The 18,539-nt window shown below is 35.7% G+C and overlaps 1 protein-coding gene across 15 annotated transcripts in view; it reads left to right on the top strand.

The window, feature by feature from the left end:
* The window catches only part of BICD1 (BICD cargo adaptor 1), a 220,266-nt gene extending 202,631 nt beyond the window's left edge, over positions 1-17,635 (top strand). For 8 of the 15 annotated variants that reach the window (XR_010411557.1, XM_045873663.2, XM_064591417.1 and 5 more), the window contains 2 exons: positions 1,433-1,508; positions 6,453-12,592. Coding sequence is in view for 12 of the 15 variants with exons in the window: in XM_045873663.2 (XP_045729619.1) it covers positions 1,433-1,508; positions 6,453-6,540 (164 nt within the window). In the remaining 3 variants the exon portion in view is untranslated. Of the gene's footprint in view, positions 1-1,422; positions 1,509-6,452; positions 12,593-17,141 lie in introns of those variants that run through there. The other 7 variants (XR_010411556.1, XM_064591420.1, XM_064591422.1 and 4 more) reach the window with 4 other exon arrangements.
* Positions 17,636-18,539: the final 904 nt, after the last annotated feature.

Below are 18,539 nucleotides of genomic sequence, written 5' to 3'. Positions count from 1 at the left end.
ACATTTGAAGGACTTTTACTGAGTGTGATAATCTGAACACCAGCTGTGAATGAGAAGCAGATCTCGTTCCTATTAATAAGTAATAATTAATAAGCTACTCTGCAACAAAACCCACCTATGAAAGGCTCCCTTCAGTAAGGATGTTCTCTTGAATGAACGCAAATCAAGCCTGTCTACTTTACATCACAGACAGCTTTAGTGTGTTTTCAATGTTATAAGCAAAAGCATCAGCAGTTTTCATGAATTTTGGTATTCTGGAATTATATAGTCAGGTTTTGCTGTGATGAAAATATACTGGTTTTAGAACAAGTGATACTTAGATACAGGCCTGTGAATGTAAATTTCAGTAGAGCTTCAATAATTCAAGCCTATAAATCCAGGTTTAATGATAATTTGGCTTTAGTATTATCTATATAACAAATACGGAAAGAAATTTGCTAAGCAAATACTTGGTCTAAGCACTTAGCAAGAGGACATGCTGCAGTTACTTGAGAATAATTGAATTTTCAAGTCTGACTCTAATTTTAACTTTTTTGCAGAAGCTTTTTACAGAAATATAACGTATGCATTTCTAACCAGCTTCTCAGTTGACTCTAGTATAGTCAGCCTAGTACCAATAAACAGACTGTTCTTTGATTAGTTTAGAACACTCAGCACATGGTCTTTCTTGCAGTAGGTGGTTAACATAACTGATCAGCTAAAACATGGAGTTTTATTAGGTAGCATTTTGTGAACCTAGTATGAGTTACATTATGTGACTTTAAAATGGCAAAAATATAACAAAAATAGATTTCCCATTCAGCTTAGCTTTCTCCATCAGTCCAAGTTACTAACAATTTACTATATAATAAGCATTCTAATATTTCTGCTAATAAATCTTGCTTTTGATTAATAAAATTTTCAGAAAACTGTGAAGATGATTTCTTTCTCTGATATCTTGTTAATCATGGAAAATATTGTATTTCATGCTTGCTTTTTTCAATGTACCTATGGGATTGACAATATGCCCATGTGTCCTGACAATAAAGGCAGTTATCTGAATATATTCCATTTGGAAAAGCAGATCTAAGTAGCATATTCCATTTTGGAAAAGCAGATCTAAGTGCTAAGCAAGTAACTGCCATCATGTTCAAGTTCAGAACTTGAAGAACTTTCATTTTTAGATGTATCCAGATACCAAATGTGAATGGCCACATATATTCTAATGTACTTGAGAAACCCCACTACCAATTTTGTATCACTGATTTTTAAATACTGTATTTAATTAAGAAAAACGTCTTTTCTATTGGCATCATTCAGGGGGAAATAAAATGTCAGATGTTTCTATATGAATGCACATTCCTCACTAAATCTCTCAGGCAACTGCTTTAGTTACTAACACGATGCTCTGTCATCTCTTTGTATATATGTCTAATTTATCAGTTTCTTGTAGATTGTCAGCAGCCTGCTGCCTCCGTACCGCCACAGTGCTCACAACTAGCCGGGAGGCAAGACTGCCCAGCTGTCAGGTAAATTCAGACGTCCTTTCTCTTCTCACCCAGCTGCATGTCAGATCCATGGATCCCAAGCTCTCCTTTCCAACACCATGACTTCCTATCCATAATTATATTTGCTACATTTTATCTTAAATATGGGCTATGCTAACAGACACTGGATACCTGAAGTCTACACGTGCTCCGTGGAAATGCAAGAGAGCTAGAGTTTATTTTACTGGCCGCTAGTGGGTAGACTAGGGGCTGCCTTCATCTCCCTTGTGTGAATAAATGCTAGGATTAGTGCAGTGATTCATTACCTTCCAAAATATAAAACCTGGAATTGTTAGGATGTTTGCCCTACTTTTTCTTTTGCTTGTCTTTTGTCCTTAGAATATAGTTCTCAGACAAATAAGCAGTAAGAATAGAATGCATATCTCATGAATGTGTTTCTCTTTTGTCTCCACTCACTATCCTCATTAAAACTGAATTTGAAGGCTGGAGAAAAATTTATAATTGACATTTTAAAAGAATATTTGCAGTGATAGTGCCCTTTATGTGAGATTAAATGAAGAATCTTAAAGGCAGCTTTATGTACTCCCCATACACTAAACTGGAGACTTGTTGACAATTTTTATTCCAATGAAAGCTTTACAAACCCGTCATGAATTTACCTCCATGTGGGTGAACTCGCACTCAGCATCAGAGCACTGCCCACCCCCCCTCCCCCCCAAGGACTTTCCATCTTTGTGTAATACTTCATCTCCAGTTATTTGGCCTCTGATGGTATGAAGTTTTTATAGTCTGTAGCTTTTATAGTCTACTTATTGTTCTTTCTGTATTTTAATGAATGTGTTACTTTTCTACCAGGGCAAGGCTGTTTTTGAGTAGGGGCCGGCCTAGATATATTTCCACGTATGTCAGGAATTGATGTCAGGAGCAGGCTGCATGTGGTCATGGTTATAGCCAGGAGCCCCCATGTGACCTGGTCTCAGAGGGGATTATGCAGCCAGTTGCAGGAGGGAGACAAGGAGTTAGCAGGAGAAGGTACATGATTAAAGAAGTCCCAAACCAGCATCTCCCTACTGATGTCTAGTCTGCCAACAGGATTCCAGCCGCAGAGTTTTTACTTCCGGAACATTCTTTGCTAACATACGAATGCCATCTTATTACAGCCGCCAGCTGTAGAGTCGTTTTAATTATGTAAATAACTGAATATGATGATAAATGTTCAGACCCATCCTAGTGAGACCCAGTGTGTGCAGTGGTGAAGAACATGGGGGTCCTAACCCACAGTCTGTTCTCCATCAAGCACCCCACTCCCCCAGGGCCTGGGACAGTGCCAGGCACGCAACCAATGTTCACCTGCTGATTACAGGTATGAGTGAATGAGCTCTGGAGGCAGATGGCTTGGGTTGAAATCCCACCTCTACCCCCTGCTAGTTGTGTAATCGTGGAAAGTTGCTTTTGCTGGCAAAGATTCTCTCTGTGTGTGTGTGTGTGTGGTTTTTGTTTGTTTTTTGGGTTTTTTTGTTTTTACTTGTAAAGTAGGGAAGAGAATAGTTTTGAGGGATTCAGTGTGGCACAGGCCTGATGCATAGGGTGCTCTCGATGTGTTACTATTACTAACCATTCTCAGTACCTAACTGTTCCTCAAGGCAAAGGTCTGTGGCCTCTTTCATAACTTCTCTAATTTGCTTGGGGGAAGAGTGGAGAAGCCTACTTCTTTAAGTGTTTCAATTAGGTAAGGAGTGGAAAGGCTAGTGGGGAAATTTTTTAAGTTTAATTTTATTTCACCTTGTTTTTTTTTATTTTTAGGAACTGGTTTGACTAAACAGTTACCTGCCCCAGTTCTGTATCTTCTGAACTCACAGAATTTAGGTTGCTTGCTATACCTTCACAGGGATGATTTACTTTAAAGAAAAGCAATTTAATGAATTACAAATGTTTCTAGTTTCTACCCATGCGAATACAGCATAGGCCAGGTTCTGCGGTCCCCACAGAGAAATGATAAAATCCATATAGACCTAAAAAAACTCCTTTTCATAGTCACTGGGATTATGATTGGCTTCCTCCCCACCCATACCTCTGCCAAATGGATCGAATTTAATGCCCTCACAGTTCTTGTCACTTCTTGGTGGCAGAAAAGTTAATAGCCAACATTGGAGTTCTTACCGTGTACATGACATGTGTTCAGTTCTTTACACTTATTAATCATTACAACTCCCAGAAGGTAGGAACAGTTATCACACCCATTTTTAAACCAGGAAACTGAGGAGGAGTGGGAGGTAACGTAACTTCTCCAGGGTCACCCATCCCGAAAACAATTGAGCCCATCGAGTCTGGCACACATTGTCCTAACCACCACGATACACCACTGTACCAGCAGGAGACGCTCCCCGATTTTCATTATGCTGTGAGGAGCATAGGCAGAGAGAATTTAAATCACTTGTGTTGACCCTGTATCCCAGAATTGAAAAAGAAGGAATGTTTACTTAATGAGAAACACGAGAAATAAAACATGCTCACGATGTTGAGTAACTTTAGATCAGTGTTCTCTATCTTTGTTTCTCACATAAAAATTGTTTTATACTTCCTTCAGCTTACAAATGTTCAAATAACTTTTTAGGTGTAGGGTTTTGAATACATGAGCATTTTCCTCATATTTTCCATATATGCTTCTTACAGACCGATTTCGTTGTAAAACTAAATTATTAAAGTTGATCATAGATAATCATAATGTGAAGGGAATGCCCAACATGTGCAGCCTTGGGTGTAATATTTAAATATACGGAGACGTTTGGGATTTAGCACTTCAGTCCCCTTCTATCAGGGAGTTGCTTACTGGGACAACAAAAGAAACTTTCTGAAGAAATATCCATTTTTACATCTTAGTAACAGTTTCCTAAGCCTACTGTTTTCAACATGATCTACCTACAAAAAGCAGGTTCTTAAATGGTAAAGGCTGAGTAACAAGTAGGTTCCTGAAGGCGGTTAGCGATCAGAACTGAATACAGCCTGTACCTGAAATAATTAGAACTTATCAAATATTTACATCTAAGAAATAATTTCTTAACCGGTAAGCCAAGAACATGTTTCTGTCTTAATATATGTAGTGTATGGCATTTTATGCAAATGTAAAATAGAAGTAGTATCATATGAAGTATTTATGAAAATCTGAAATAATGTAAGAAATCTGAAATAATGAACACATTTTTAAATCATCATGAATATAATGTGATGGTGTTGGGCCAAGTGAGCTATAATTTGTGGCTCAGCTGGTCGAGCAGAAATGCTTGTCTTCTTCCAGAAACGAAAATCGTACTGTATGTTAACTAAGAAAGAAAAAAAGAAAATAAATGTCTTCCTTGATTGGGAAGAGTATTTGGACTACATGGGGTCTTCCAACACCCTTCTTGTATAATGTGACCACCCCATGCTACTTGCCCTAACTTATGTTGAATAATGTGTTTAGTTGCCTAAAAAAGAAACGTGTTCTAAACCATGCAGATCTAACAGAGACAGAAGCTCTGTGAGGTCTGTGGGAGGGTCTGTCTGCTGCTGTGTTTCCTGGGCCATCTGACTCCGTCTGCAGGGGGGAGAAAGAGCCTTGGCATGCAATGGTTTTTTTAGCCCTTGTGTTTAAGCTCCAGCTCTCCCAGGGTTACCCACCACGTTTTAAAAATAGGTAGGAAAAGTCATTTTTATCACTGGTTGCTCTAACTAGTACAGAAGAGCGCTCTCCTCTGAAACTAAATTCATAGCACTTCAAAGAGTTTGGGAACTGAGGATGACCTCAAGCAGATCAGCAGTTTACATAATTATAATTTTGTGTCAAAATTCAAGAGATACACTTGAAGGATAATTTCAGTACCAAAGATAAAAAGGATTTTGAATGCTAATTTTTAATGACTTCAATGATAATATTAGCTTTAAAAATAATAAATAGATAAGTAAAAATTATTTATTAAATATTTATGTATTTGAGCCATGGCTTAATTAAATGGGTATGATTTGAGCCATGAATAGTTTTCTCAAATATTATTCCTGGCAGAAATGAATTCTATGGTACTGAATTTCATAATATATGAGGGGGAAAAGCAGAGTTTTAGAAAAATGCAGTCTTTTTTGATTAAATAAAAAAAATCCCCATAGTGTGTGTTCCCCATTAGTCATCTTTGAAAAGGTCCGAAAGTGTTTTGTAGTTTTGTAGTTTTGTAGTTTTAACTTAGGAAGTTCAATGATTTTACTCCCTTGCCCTTCAAGATTATTCATCAAGACATTAATGAGCCTGGGCATTTATTTGTTCATTTAAACTGGAGGCTCTCAGAAGTGGTTATTTGGAAGTCTGCATGATATGCTCAACAAATAGGGAGTTTTAAAACTATCCTGTCTTATTTATACTGCCAAACTTAAGCAAATAGTGGGAACCCTTAGAGCAAATTAGGCTTCCATGGGCAAATTACTCATCCTATGGAATCTGAATCTACTAGAGAACTGTAGGGTCCTCTAAAGCTTTGATTCAGCATTGTCTACTCTCCGGGAGCTTGTTGGAAATGAAGATTCTCAGGTCCCACCCCAGACCTATCAAATCAGAAGCTGCATTTTACCAAGATCCCCCAGGTGATTGGTATGCATACTGGTTTTAAAAGAACCGATTTGAAGAAATCTTGCCACTAACCCAGAGACCTGTGTGCAGAAATTGAACAGAGCGACATTGGGGGAAGGGTTTACTTATCATTTCCCTAACGTCTTTCTTTCTTTCTTTCTTCTTTCTTTCTTACTTTCTTTCTTTTTGCATTGTTTTTGAAAAGCTGCAGTCGTCTTGGCATGCTTTAGATTTAAACTATTTTCTGTGCAAAAATTTGTGTTTATGTTTTTAAAATTTCTGTGAAAAGATTGTGTCTCTCTAACCCTTACGAGTGTGCCTGGCCCCCTGTAAATGCATTTCTTTCTGACACGCTTGTTTCTCATTTTCAGTCCTGACCTAGCTCTCCCTGATGAGCAGCCACATTCCAGCCCGCACTGCGCCCCTCTCCACTGTCTCTCCAAGCCTCCTTACCCCTAGTCTTCAACTCCCGTGGACGGATATCTAAGGTGAATGCTTTGTAGCCACATACAGAATACTGCCCAAGATCCAGCGGGTGTTTTCTTCTCGGTTGTGAGATGTAGGATTGGATTCATGTTCATCATTTTGGAAGATGAGAGAAAGTAAAGAAAAATAACACAAAGCACAGACTCCAGTGTGATGAAACATTTTATGGTTTCTCTAAGTCTCACAGATAAAATTCTGCAATCAAATGGCTATGGTTGAGTTCAATGAAAACAAAAAATAAAAGGAAACAGGAACTATGTATCTCAGATGGCTGGCTTTACCTCGATAGCATAAGGAAGACCTAAGACAATGTAAAATACATATATTGTAAAATCATCTTTCCTTGTACTTCAAATTCAGCTATAGAAGTTGATTCCGATATTTTTTGTCATTGATATTTATTTTGTATTTTATTTGCCACATGATTTATGTCTATAAAAATCATTTCTGTGAGAGGTGAACTTAATTCCTTTATTGTTAAATACGCATAATTTGCTCAATTAAGTATGAGTTTTAATTTAGTTCGAAATCTGGAATTGGCCAGACTGTGGTCATATTTCTTGCACAAAATAATAAATGAGGTGCATCAGAATGTTAACAATAACTATTTTGCTGCTACACTGATATTGTTTATGCACTTATTTTCTCATCAGTAGCTCATTAACTGCTGGTTGTTTTTTCTTTTTTTTTTTTAACTAGAATTCTTCACTTGACATCAGTAAGTAAATCTAAGAAAGACTATGTTATGATTCATTGACTTATTCAACTTTTGACAGCATCTTTAATTTTTTAAAAATTGCAGACAAGTAGATGCACTGGTGCTGCCCCTTTGTGTGTATGTATGTGTGTGTGATAATGTTAAGAAAGCTAAATAACATGAAGGGAAACAAAAAGCTGTGTTTATGTAACGATCAGAATTTTTTTTTTTTACTTTCCCAAATTCAGGGTCCTACTATGAGTCTTTCCTGCAAAAGGGTATCAAATGGGAAAATATATACATAGATAGATGTAAGTTAGCCTTTGGTTAATTAGTTTACCCAGAAAAGTGTTCAATGTTTGATTAAGATTGTATGTTTCGTTATTGTTAGGTTTTTTTTTTTTTCTTAATGAATCTTCCTTGCCAAAAAAACAATAATAAACCTTAGCTCATTGTCTACCTTTGACAAACACTCAGGTGCCTACAATCATTATATTATATTGAGATAGTACATGTTCTTAGTTCATTTACAGCTTCTGCTGGGTAACTTTTATGACTTGATTTAAGGCAGTGGATTTTCATAGCAAATTTCTTTTGCACATAATCTGACAAACAAGGAAAACAGCTAATTTAGCTGAAAGGTCTAACACTCCTGGGCTCCTTAACTATCAAGTGCTGCCCACACAATTGCTCCTAGCCCTGGTTCCTTGTCTAGTCAGGTAGCCTTAACTTATTTAAAACCATAACGGTTTGACCTTTTCATGTAACTATATCTGTAACTTCTCTTCAAAACAAAAACAATCCTCACTGTTAACACAAAAGATAGTTAACAATGCAGGGCCCTAACAGTGGAGATCTAGTTGTGGAGATCTCAGCTTACTGAGTGGGAGTGGGTGGTACATTAATGGATGGTCCATCAAAGATGGCAGCCAGTCGGTAAATCATAAAGCACAGTGCAGTTTTGTCAGTCGTACATCTATTAAGTAGTGGACACACTATTACCAAAGCAACCAAGAGGTTTTGAGTTCCTTATATGAGTGCTATTTTCAACAGTGTCATTTATTATGCAACTTGGAGTAACTGGAAATCTTCACCAAAATAGAGATTCAGGTTAAAATACAAAAACAAGAAATAAAACAAATCTTCACAAAGTCCAGATCATGGCAACCTAATGTTCTGCTCTTTCCTACCTGCATTGCCTTGCTGTTCCTAAACATTTGCTCCATTTTATCGGTGTTGTATCTGTCTGTAATCCAGTATTAGTGAGACAGTGTGGGTTTTGTTGGAGTTCAATTAAAAGAAACTACCCCACTCCCCATTCCTGCTTTTTTCTTTTCTTTTTATTTGGTTTTCAAGCATCATGTTTTTGGACCTGAGAAGTGGCATAGCTGCTAAGTTGACTTTTAATAAAAACTGTTTGTGCCTGAGGGAAAATATGCCTTTTTAAGAAGTACCTCAGAACATCTTCCTGTGTTGCCTCATCGATTTTGTTGGTGGTACAGGGAACTGAGCAGGAATTACTCACAGTACTGTCAAACAATACTGTCTGTGTGCTGACTGACAGTGTGGTATTGCTTTCATGCTCCCTGACTCTGTATTTATGAACTGGTGAAAAAAACCACGCTATAGATGAAACATTCATTTCTTCCCATGCAAAGTTTACCCTCGAGTCTATTATATGCTGGTTTTATCTCAGTTCTTTATCTTAATAGAGTGGGAAATGCTTGTTTTGAAATATGAATTCTATAAACATGTTAATTTTAGCAAAATGTTGCCAAGAAGATATAGAAACTTGGAAATAAATGTCTAATTTTCAGCACAAAATTAGATAATAGTCCCTAAGCAGTAGGAGAGAATTCCATGTATTTACACTGTGGCATCATTTAGTCTAGTTTAAACTGAGCCATATCTGTATTTATTTAGAGGCATTTAAAAGAATATGTGTGGCATTGGTTAAAATTAGTACCTGTAAAAAAAAAAATCAGGATTCAAAAGGAAATTGAAATTTATTGAAGAATCAGTGAAAACCAAAAAGAATGAATCCCAGTGAAACTAACTGAAGACAGACTTGGGGAATAAAAACCAACTACTGAAATACAATAAAATTTGGCTAATTACTGGGAACACAGTGGGCAAAGATTAAAGGTAACCAGTAAGAGTGGTTAGCAAAGTAATTCGGTAGTTTTTTAAAAGTAAGCACAATTACCATCCTAAAAAGAAGTCATTAGGCAGAAATGCTTTCCTAAGTGAGGATTCCTCTAAGCTAAAAAATTAAATTTAAGGGATCAATAAGTTGCCTTTGGCCTGAGTGCACAGGGGTATACAGGACCCTTGGATTATTCTTTCCAATCAACTTCTCATTCATCAGATCCCTTTCATACATCCAATTCTGCTTCAATAAGAGGAATTCAGAGAACTTTGAGAAAACATAAAGCTATTAAATAATTAAGAAAAGACCCATTTAGAAAGATGATACTTTTATTTAGCCTAAGGAAGAGGAGGTACAATAGTAATCTGCAAGGAAAGGAAATTTAACAAGAGGTACCAGCTCTAGATATCATTATTAAGACTGGAATAAGAAAAACTAAGTCTTTAATGTGAAGGATTTATATTACCTCCATGAAAGAGATTTTTAACAGTGGAAAATGAATCACTGAAATTGATAATCATAAGGAATATTGGTTTTTCAAAAATTAAATATTATTGGTTATCTAGTAAGGATTGAGTTAGGTGGCAAGGTATCTTATGATAATGTATTATAATTCTGGGATTCCATAATCTTATGCTTCTTTTGAACTTAAAAATACATTAAAGTTATGCTGATTAGTTGTAAAATATTTTATCCCTTGAAAATAGGATGGCAATCTTAATTTTTCCAAAATATCTGATAAAAAAAGAAAATCATTGGTATTATTTTTTCTTCCAGCTATATTTCATAATATCTTTAGTAATTTTACTATAAAAAGCCTCAATTATCAGAGTCTAAAAAAACAAATATCCTCAGGAATACTTTGGAAATAGAAGGTATGCAATCCCTTAGGGGGGCAAATGCCTCTCAAATTTTTATCTTTTCTTAAAAGGATCTTCAATCTCAATATTTCCTCTTTCTAATGCCTTGGAAAATATTCCTGTACAGATAGTCCTTCTGTTTCAATCAACCATGAAACGTTGGTCAAATAAACCAACTGTGAATGTGGACAGTATTAAATAAAATCCTCTACAATTCTCAAGTAGAAATTACAAAATATGAAAAAGAAGAAATGAAATATATTTTCTACTAGGATAAGGATGGCAAATTTAATGTGTAATTGTTATAATCAATCAGCCAAAAGACATAATCTGTCTTTCAGAAAGACACATCAAGGGACACTAATTGATTTCCAGTAAGGAACTGTGCTGATTCAGCCCAAGGAGGCCAAACACATTGATATTGTAGATAGAAAGTAGGACTAGATTCAAAAGGAACTCTTAGGATAAAGTTCACAATTAAAAAAAAAAAAATGTCCTCTGGGTTTTTTGTTTATAAACCAGGATGATTTAAAATAATCCTTGTATTTAAGATTGCAAAAAATTTAGAAGAATATGTTCAAAAAAGGAGAAATAATTCTTCAAAAAGTTGTTGAACTGGAGTTGTGATAGATGGCATGATCAGTGCTGATATCGACAAGTAATTTTTACCTTGAAATCCATTTCTCTGGACATATAAGACCAATCTAGCTCCCGAGTGACCTTTTCCACTGTCTGTAATTATGCCCCCAGATGAGTTGCCTCTGTAAGTAAGTTCATCTTTATTTAAATGCCAAGTTAACCGCTATAGTCCCTAATGTGTTGCATTTGTAGCCTGATCCAATTATGTTGACATCTGAAAGATTTTGTCGAGGCATCTCTTTCATCCTTCTTACTCAAAGTATAACTGAAAAAGATATTTAGTATTAAGATATGTTCCCCAATTGAGGATTTTCCAGAAATAATGTTCTACTTAAGAAGAGGAGTAATTAACTGCCTTTACTATAAGGGTGTGAGTACATAAAAGTATGTGTGTAAAATGCATGAGAAATTTCACATCATGTAAGCTTTCCCATATTCATAATATGAACACTATAGGAGTCTTATTTCTCTTGTGATCTTCTCTGCATTAGGAATGTAAGGAGATTATTACCTATATCTGGTCTCCTTTCCATATTGAAATGCATGGCTCTAATCCTCAATGTATTTTTATCCCTTTCCTCCAGAGTTATTTAAAATTTGTCCTATTTAAACTGATGCCTGGATAAACTACCAAGCCAGATTATTTCTGTGATGGAGTTTAAGTGCTGTAGAACATTGGCCGAGAACACATTTTTTTTTTAAACTTTTCTTTCTTTCAGAAATATTCTCTGATCGTTATGGTTCTCTAATAAAAACACTGAGAAGTAAATCGGATGCTTTTAGTGTGACTGTACGTTTTTCTTTCTAAAAAGTCATTTAAAAGCAAAGATCAGAGAACTATGTAAAGAGAAATGCCATCTTTTTGTTGACAAACCATTATTCAGTAATACTGAATATCCAGAATGAATCATTCTGTCGTTTAGGTTTATAGATATGATTATGCACCGAATCTTAGAGGAAAGAAATGATTTTACCATTATCGCCACAAAATTTTTAAGCTCCATGGTTTGACTGTTAGAGTCAATTAAACAATTCTTTGAAAATCTTTTATGATATTTTTGTAATCTACTCAGTGTTTTTATTTGCATGATTACACGTATATGATGAACCATACATGATTCTGAATTGTATTTCTTTCCAGTATTAACATTTGTGTAATGTGTGGCCAACCCTGATTTGTACACTATATAATTGTTGTTGTAATGATTCTGCTATTCCTACATTTAATTGCAATTTTGTTATTATGCCTTTTGGGATTAAATGATGTGAAGTGTTTCCACCTAATGATAATACCATATGAAAACATGACTAAAAGACTGACCTAAGAAACTCTTTTGTTGCTAATCATTTTTTAAAATCCAAATTTCAAAGGAAACTTGTTCTCAAAGACATAAGCATTTATTTTAAACTCAGAAAAATTCTTATGAATTTATTATTGCTTGTCCTTTTTAATTTTTTTATTGTAGACAATCCTAAGTGAATGTCTCATGGGAGAATCCATTTATGATATGTGCTTGTATTTGCGTAAACTGATCATGCAGTCAATGGTTGGAAAAGGCACTCCAATGCTAAGAAAAGCTGATATATCAATTCTTATATCTTGGTTTATGTTACCAACTGAATATGGTGTAATGCAAAACTCTTTCCAGTAAATAAACTGGTTATCTTTTGTTCATTTCATCTATGGTACCTTGTTATCAGTTTGAGCAATCTTTCTGTATGTCATTTTGACTTGTATTTATCACAAAAGAAAAAGTATATGAATTTCTATATGATTTATATATTTATGCAGAGCCCTTATTTGAGCTAAAAACTAAATGACATTTTGACATCTCTACACATTCCTAGTAAATAATGTTAATCAAATTTGCCCATTTTCTCCATTTGTCATCTCTCCCACTTGTAATCTTTTCCCACTTGTAAGGTATCCTTTTCTAAAAGGATATTTTGGCAGGAGGATACACTTAGCTGAATTAGATTAGGAATGTACCAACATGAAGAAAATTCCTGTTCTAAGGAAAAAAGAAAGAAACATTATTTTAATGAAAGAAGAATGAAGTCTGTATGCTTTATTTGGGATACAATCCTTCTTTGTTCTCTTTCATATGAAGGAACAGCAGAATCCCAAAACTTTGAGGAAGGCTAATTTACTAGCTCCTTCTTCAAATATGTGTTGGAGCAAATATGGACTTATGTGAGGTTTTGATGAGCTGAAACCTCTAATGCAATCCTCACCATAACGAAACAAATTAATGGGCACCGCAACAATTCTAGCTAAAGGTGCCTGCTTACCTGTTGTATGACTACAACACTAGAAATAATAGTGTAAACTTTCCCCAAACCTCTCCTTTTTTCTCTTCTGAAAGTCATTGCTTTTCCTGGAGGTTGGATCTATAAGTCTGTTTGATCCATGATCTTCTCTTACACAATGAAGCTGATAGTTACATTCAAAAGCTAAAAACTGGATCAGCCTCCAAGAGAACCAAGAAAGTTTCTTCTTATCCCCGCATTTTGCAGGTGATTTGGGTAGCCCTGCATCCACACTGGAGGTAAGGAAAAGTCCAGAATTGATGGGAACTTGTAGGAGGGATTTTCTTTATTTGGGGTTGTACACACATTGACTAGTACATTGTGGGAACTCAAATTTTGAACTTGAGCAATAGGTTCCTGAGAGATGGGTTCCTTGGCCCCTTGCCATCACACCTTAGTTATAACACATCTGGAACTGAGTTTATAGAACCTAGCGTTACCTGTTGTAATATCAGCAGGCACTAAATACCAACCAATTGAGGGAAATGGTCTTTAAATTAAGTGAATGGTTATTCTCTCTTGTTCAATCTAGATCTCTGTGTTTGAAGGAGTCTTCATGTGTACAATGAAATCATCTGACAGAGTTTCTTCTTAAACATTTTATGAATCAACTATCATTGAAATACTTTAAGAAAAAAGGATAATTCAGCCACAACATTAACTGTCAAGGAAGATAAACCTCACTGGAAAAAGTATTGCCAGTATCAAAAGTAAACATAATTCATAATGTAATTTAAATGTAGAAAACAATATAAAGGTATATAAATCATAACTATAGTGACATCCTGTTAAAGAGTAAAGAAAAGTTACAACTGAATTAATGCATGTATAAGTGAATGAAGAATTTCATCCAGATAAGACTCCAATAGTCTAAGCATTATGTTATTGGAAATAATATTAGCTATCAAAGACTAAACACCATTTGAAAGAAGTCACATATGTCATTTCCTTTAATCTTTGCAATAACCTTGCCAGGTGGGCATTTTTATCCTCATTTATAAAATGAGACAGTTGAGGCGTAGGGAGGCTAAATACCTTTCCAATGCACAGAGCTTGTAAATACCAGGGCTTAAATTTGAACAAATTCTATGTTTTTCAAAATACTTCTGCTGACATAGCCTGCTTTAAAACAATTATTTCTCTAGAATTCATGTTAATTTTTATTTTTTAATTATTACTTTTTAAATAATTGTTATTTTAGAATTTTATTTATATATTCGAGAGAGAAAGAGAGAGTGAGCTTAGTGGGGGGAGGGGCAGAAGCAGAGGGAGAAGCAGACTCCCTGCTGAGCAGGGAGCCCATTGCAGGGCGGGGCTCCATCCCAGGACAGTGAAGGTACCTATCCAGAACCTGGACTTCATTATTAACAGAATGGATTTTCCAGTTTCTGTGCTTGCAAGAAAAAAAAATAATGTGCTTATTATCTGGGACAAAACATTTTAATGCTATTACTTCAAAGAGTTATCAAGTTGAATCTTGCAATAATTCCATAACCCAATGCAGCCATACATTTTAACAAAATTTTTAAATTCTGACATACCTATCAAATTGTATGGAGATTATAAAAATCATTAAAGTAAATTTCATAACAGCAGTAGACATTTTAATTACTGTATATTTAAGTAAAACTAAGATCCCTACTGATAGCTTCATAACTTGACTTCCTTTGAAGTTCTGAATGATAAATGTCAGTCAAATATCACAGGAAGATTTACGTCATTTAGAAGAGCTAATAGCCCAAGATTAATAAGTGATTTATATCAACTTCTAAATAAATCAAAGAGGAAAGAAATTATTTACCTCATTGAAAGCCATTGGTACTGAAAATACCAGGGCTCATGTTTTACTAAGCTACCCTATAGGAAAGAAAGGGAGAAAATCAGAATATATATTAATTTTTTTCTTGTTTTTGGTAAAGTAACAGTGGAGACCTCTAGAAATGGTTATCTCTTTTACAGATAAAAAGAGCAAAGTGTATGGTGGAAGGGAGCCAGGGGAGCCAATTCCTCACTAGGAGGTGAATGCCTTTTTATATTGTTTTCCTATTTCAACCATGGAAATACAGTATCTATTCAAAAAAGAAAAAATAAATATGGGCTCTCAAAATTTTTACGACTAAGTCAGAAACAAAAATTAGTGGGGCACCTGGGTGGCTCAGTCGGTTAAATGTCTGCCTGCAGCTCAGGTCATGATCTCAGAGGTTCCTGAGAACCTGTTTTGAGCCAGGTTTTGCTCTAAGGGCTTAATATATCAGAAAACAAAGCAAAGAAGGTTCATGTCTTTTTGGAGTTTGTATCGGATATGTTGCATTGATGAGGGAGATACACAAAAAACAGTAAACAGAATAAAAATGTAAATATCAAAGTATGTTATATAGTGAAACTGATGGAAAAAGAAAAAAAGCGGAACCAGGAAGAGAGATTATGCTGGGTTGGGGTGGGGAGAAAGTGAAATAGATCACACTATTAAATGGGGTGGGCAGGTGGGGCCGTATTAAAAAATAAGATGGGGGCGCCTGGGTGGCTCAGTTGGTTAAGCGACTGCCTTCGGCTCAGGTCATGATCCTGGAGTCCCGGGATCGAGTCCCACATCGGGCTCCCTGCTCGGCAGGGGGTCTGCTTCCCCCTCTGCCCTCTTCCCTCTCGTGTTCTCTGTCTCTCATTCTCTCTCTCTCAAATAAATAAATAAAATCTTTAAAAATAAAAAAATAAAAAAAATAAAAAATAAGATGAAAACAAATATAATCCTGTTCACATTGTGATTGTTTCAGTTTTTAAAATTATTAAATTACATGTTATTTAGATTTTTAGATGTTATTATCCATCTAAAAATATCAACCCCAATGAACATTAAGCAATAGCATGTTCAAAAACTAGTCTTTTAAGATATTCTAATAATTTGGAGTGAGCATTACAAAATCTCATTCCATGACAATGTTGGCTTAAAATCGCAATATTTATTTTACAAATAGGTCTCATGCCTTTTTGAAGCTTTGGGACATGCCCATTTATCCTTCTCCAATAAAAATTTGAATCAGATAATTTTATTCAACAGACTTATTGGTAACTGTCAATTCTAATGAACTTGTAATTGACCCTATAAATAATCCTTAAGATAACTCATGTTTTTCAACATATAGCTGGAGACTAAACTGTTCTTTCTTCTAGTTGTTAATTCCAACTCTCTCTTTGAATGACCCTTTCACCCAAATTTTCTATAAAAATAAGGGCATCTTTTAAAAATACATTGGCAACCCCCCAGTACATTTGCAGCACCCCCAAATACATTTGCACAAACTTTCTTCCTAATACAAAGGTAAGAAAAGAAAGATTGTCATGGGGTGCCTGGCTGACTCTGTTGGTGGAGCATGAAACTCTTAATCCCAGGGTTGTGGGTTCCAGCCCCATGCTGGGGGTAGAGATTATTTAGAAATAAAATCTTTAAAAGAAAAAAGATATTGTCACACTGCTAAACTTCACATTAGCTTGCTGCTGAGAATTACCATTTTTCTTATATTTGTGTAGATTCAGACTTCAAACCTGACTATTTCGTTAGAATTAGCAGAAAGTAATATATATTTTGAAGTCAGCCTTCTCTTTATTCTCATAAATAGTTGCCCTAATTCTGGTTTACTTTATTAGAAAATAAAGTCCATGTTACTAAATATACTTATGTAATATGGAAAGTCTCTTCAAATTACAAACCTAGGTAAGTATGCCTACTTAATAAATAACAAAGATGAAAATAAAATCTAACTGATGAAAACATTACCTATTAAAAGTCTATCTCCTGTGAAGAGTTCTTTAATGTCACTACTTTCCAGCAGATGCAAAAACAAAGCTGACTTGAATTCAAGTAAAATTATGATAATGTGGTTTTATTTTATTTTTTTTAAGATTTTATTTATTTATTTGACAGAGAGAGAGACAGCGAGAGAGGGAACACAAGCAGGCCTCCCTCCGTGCAGGGAGCCCGATGCGGGGCTCGATCCCAGGACCCTGGGACCATGACCCGAGCCGAAGGCAGACGCCCAATGACTGAGCCACACCAGCACCCCGATAATGCGGTTTTAATTATGCACACCAAACCAAAGGCTGTTCTTCAAGAGTGCATTTTATTGGTAAATGGCTGTCTTTGGACTGGATGGTGACAGCCTACTGTTATCGGTAGTGTCATTTAATTTCCACATCTAGTGGTTGATAGGAAAAACAAGATTTTTCAGAAGTACTCTTTAGAAACACATTCTTATTGGATGTTGAATATTCCAAAGTCCACATTGGAATATGTTGTGCACAGTACTCTACAGTTTCTATATATTTTTAAAGATACTTACCTTATATTTAAAGGATATTTTCTTGCTCAATATACTTCATTAGAACTTAAATGAGATCAGACCAGAGAAATGGAGTAACTTCATGTTTCTTCTATTGTTGAAATAAAAACTAAATGAGTTCAATGTGTAGGCATCAACCTGTTCTTGTCTTATGTTCTCTCTATAATATTGCACGTGACCATTAAAATTGCCGTTTTCCCTTATAAACTGTTTAGTTACTACAAAAAATTCTTGCACAGTCATTAAATGAACATTTATTGACCACATACTACATGTATCAGTGGATTCTCGAAACTTCCTTGAGCAAAATTATATTATCATATGAAAAGCTGGAACATGTGCCAAAGTAATGGCAATTTCCTGGTGCTTGCAACCCTATACTGAACAATATCGATACTTCTAGAGCAGTCCTCTCATTTAGGATATGAATGCAGTATAATATAGTTAAAACATTCACCAGAATACATCTGATAAAGTCTGAAAAGCACAGAGAGCACGAGTCTATTTTCAGATGGAAACATTATGCCTATGGTATTGAACATATTATGCAAGAACCGATCATGTTCTTAAATATTCTCTAGATCAGCAAAGACACAGGGTGATAATTGGCTGGAGAAGTGAGGATCACGCTGGTGAGGCTGTGGATGCAGTGTTAGCTCTAAGTTCAAGATCCCATTCACAGCCGAGCCTTGCTCATATTCATACCGGTAGGTAGAACTTCTCTTTGTCCTTGGATGGGAGTTACTTACATCTCTTCCTCACAACCAGGAAGTTTGCGAGAGACCTGATCAGTTCAGGATAAAAACATTCGTTTGGGGGGCACCTGGGTGGCTCAGTCAGTTAAGCAACTGCCTTCAGCTTAGGTTGTGATCCCAGGGTCCTGGGATCAAACCCCTCTTTGGGCTCCCTGCTCAGCGGGGATCCTGCCTCCCCGCTCTGCCTGTAGCTGCCCCTGCTTGTGCTCTCCCTCTCTGTCAAATGAA

Source organism: Mirounga angustirostris, unplaced genomic scaffold (assembly GCF_029215605.1).
Source record: "Mirounga angustirostris isolate CCGP_5_RB_7025 unplaced genomic scaffold, mMirAng1.0.hap1 SCAF_5, whole genome shotgun sequence".
Taxonomy (NCBI): Eukaryota; Metazoa; Chordata; class Mammalia; order Carnivora; family Phocidae; genus Mirounga; species Mirounga angustirostris.
Note: the sequence above shows the minus strand (reverse complement) of the source record. Positions and strands in the feature narration are given on the sequence as shown.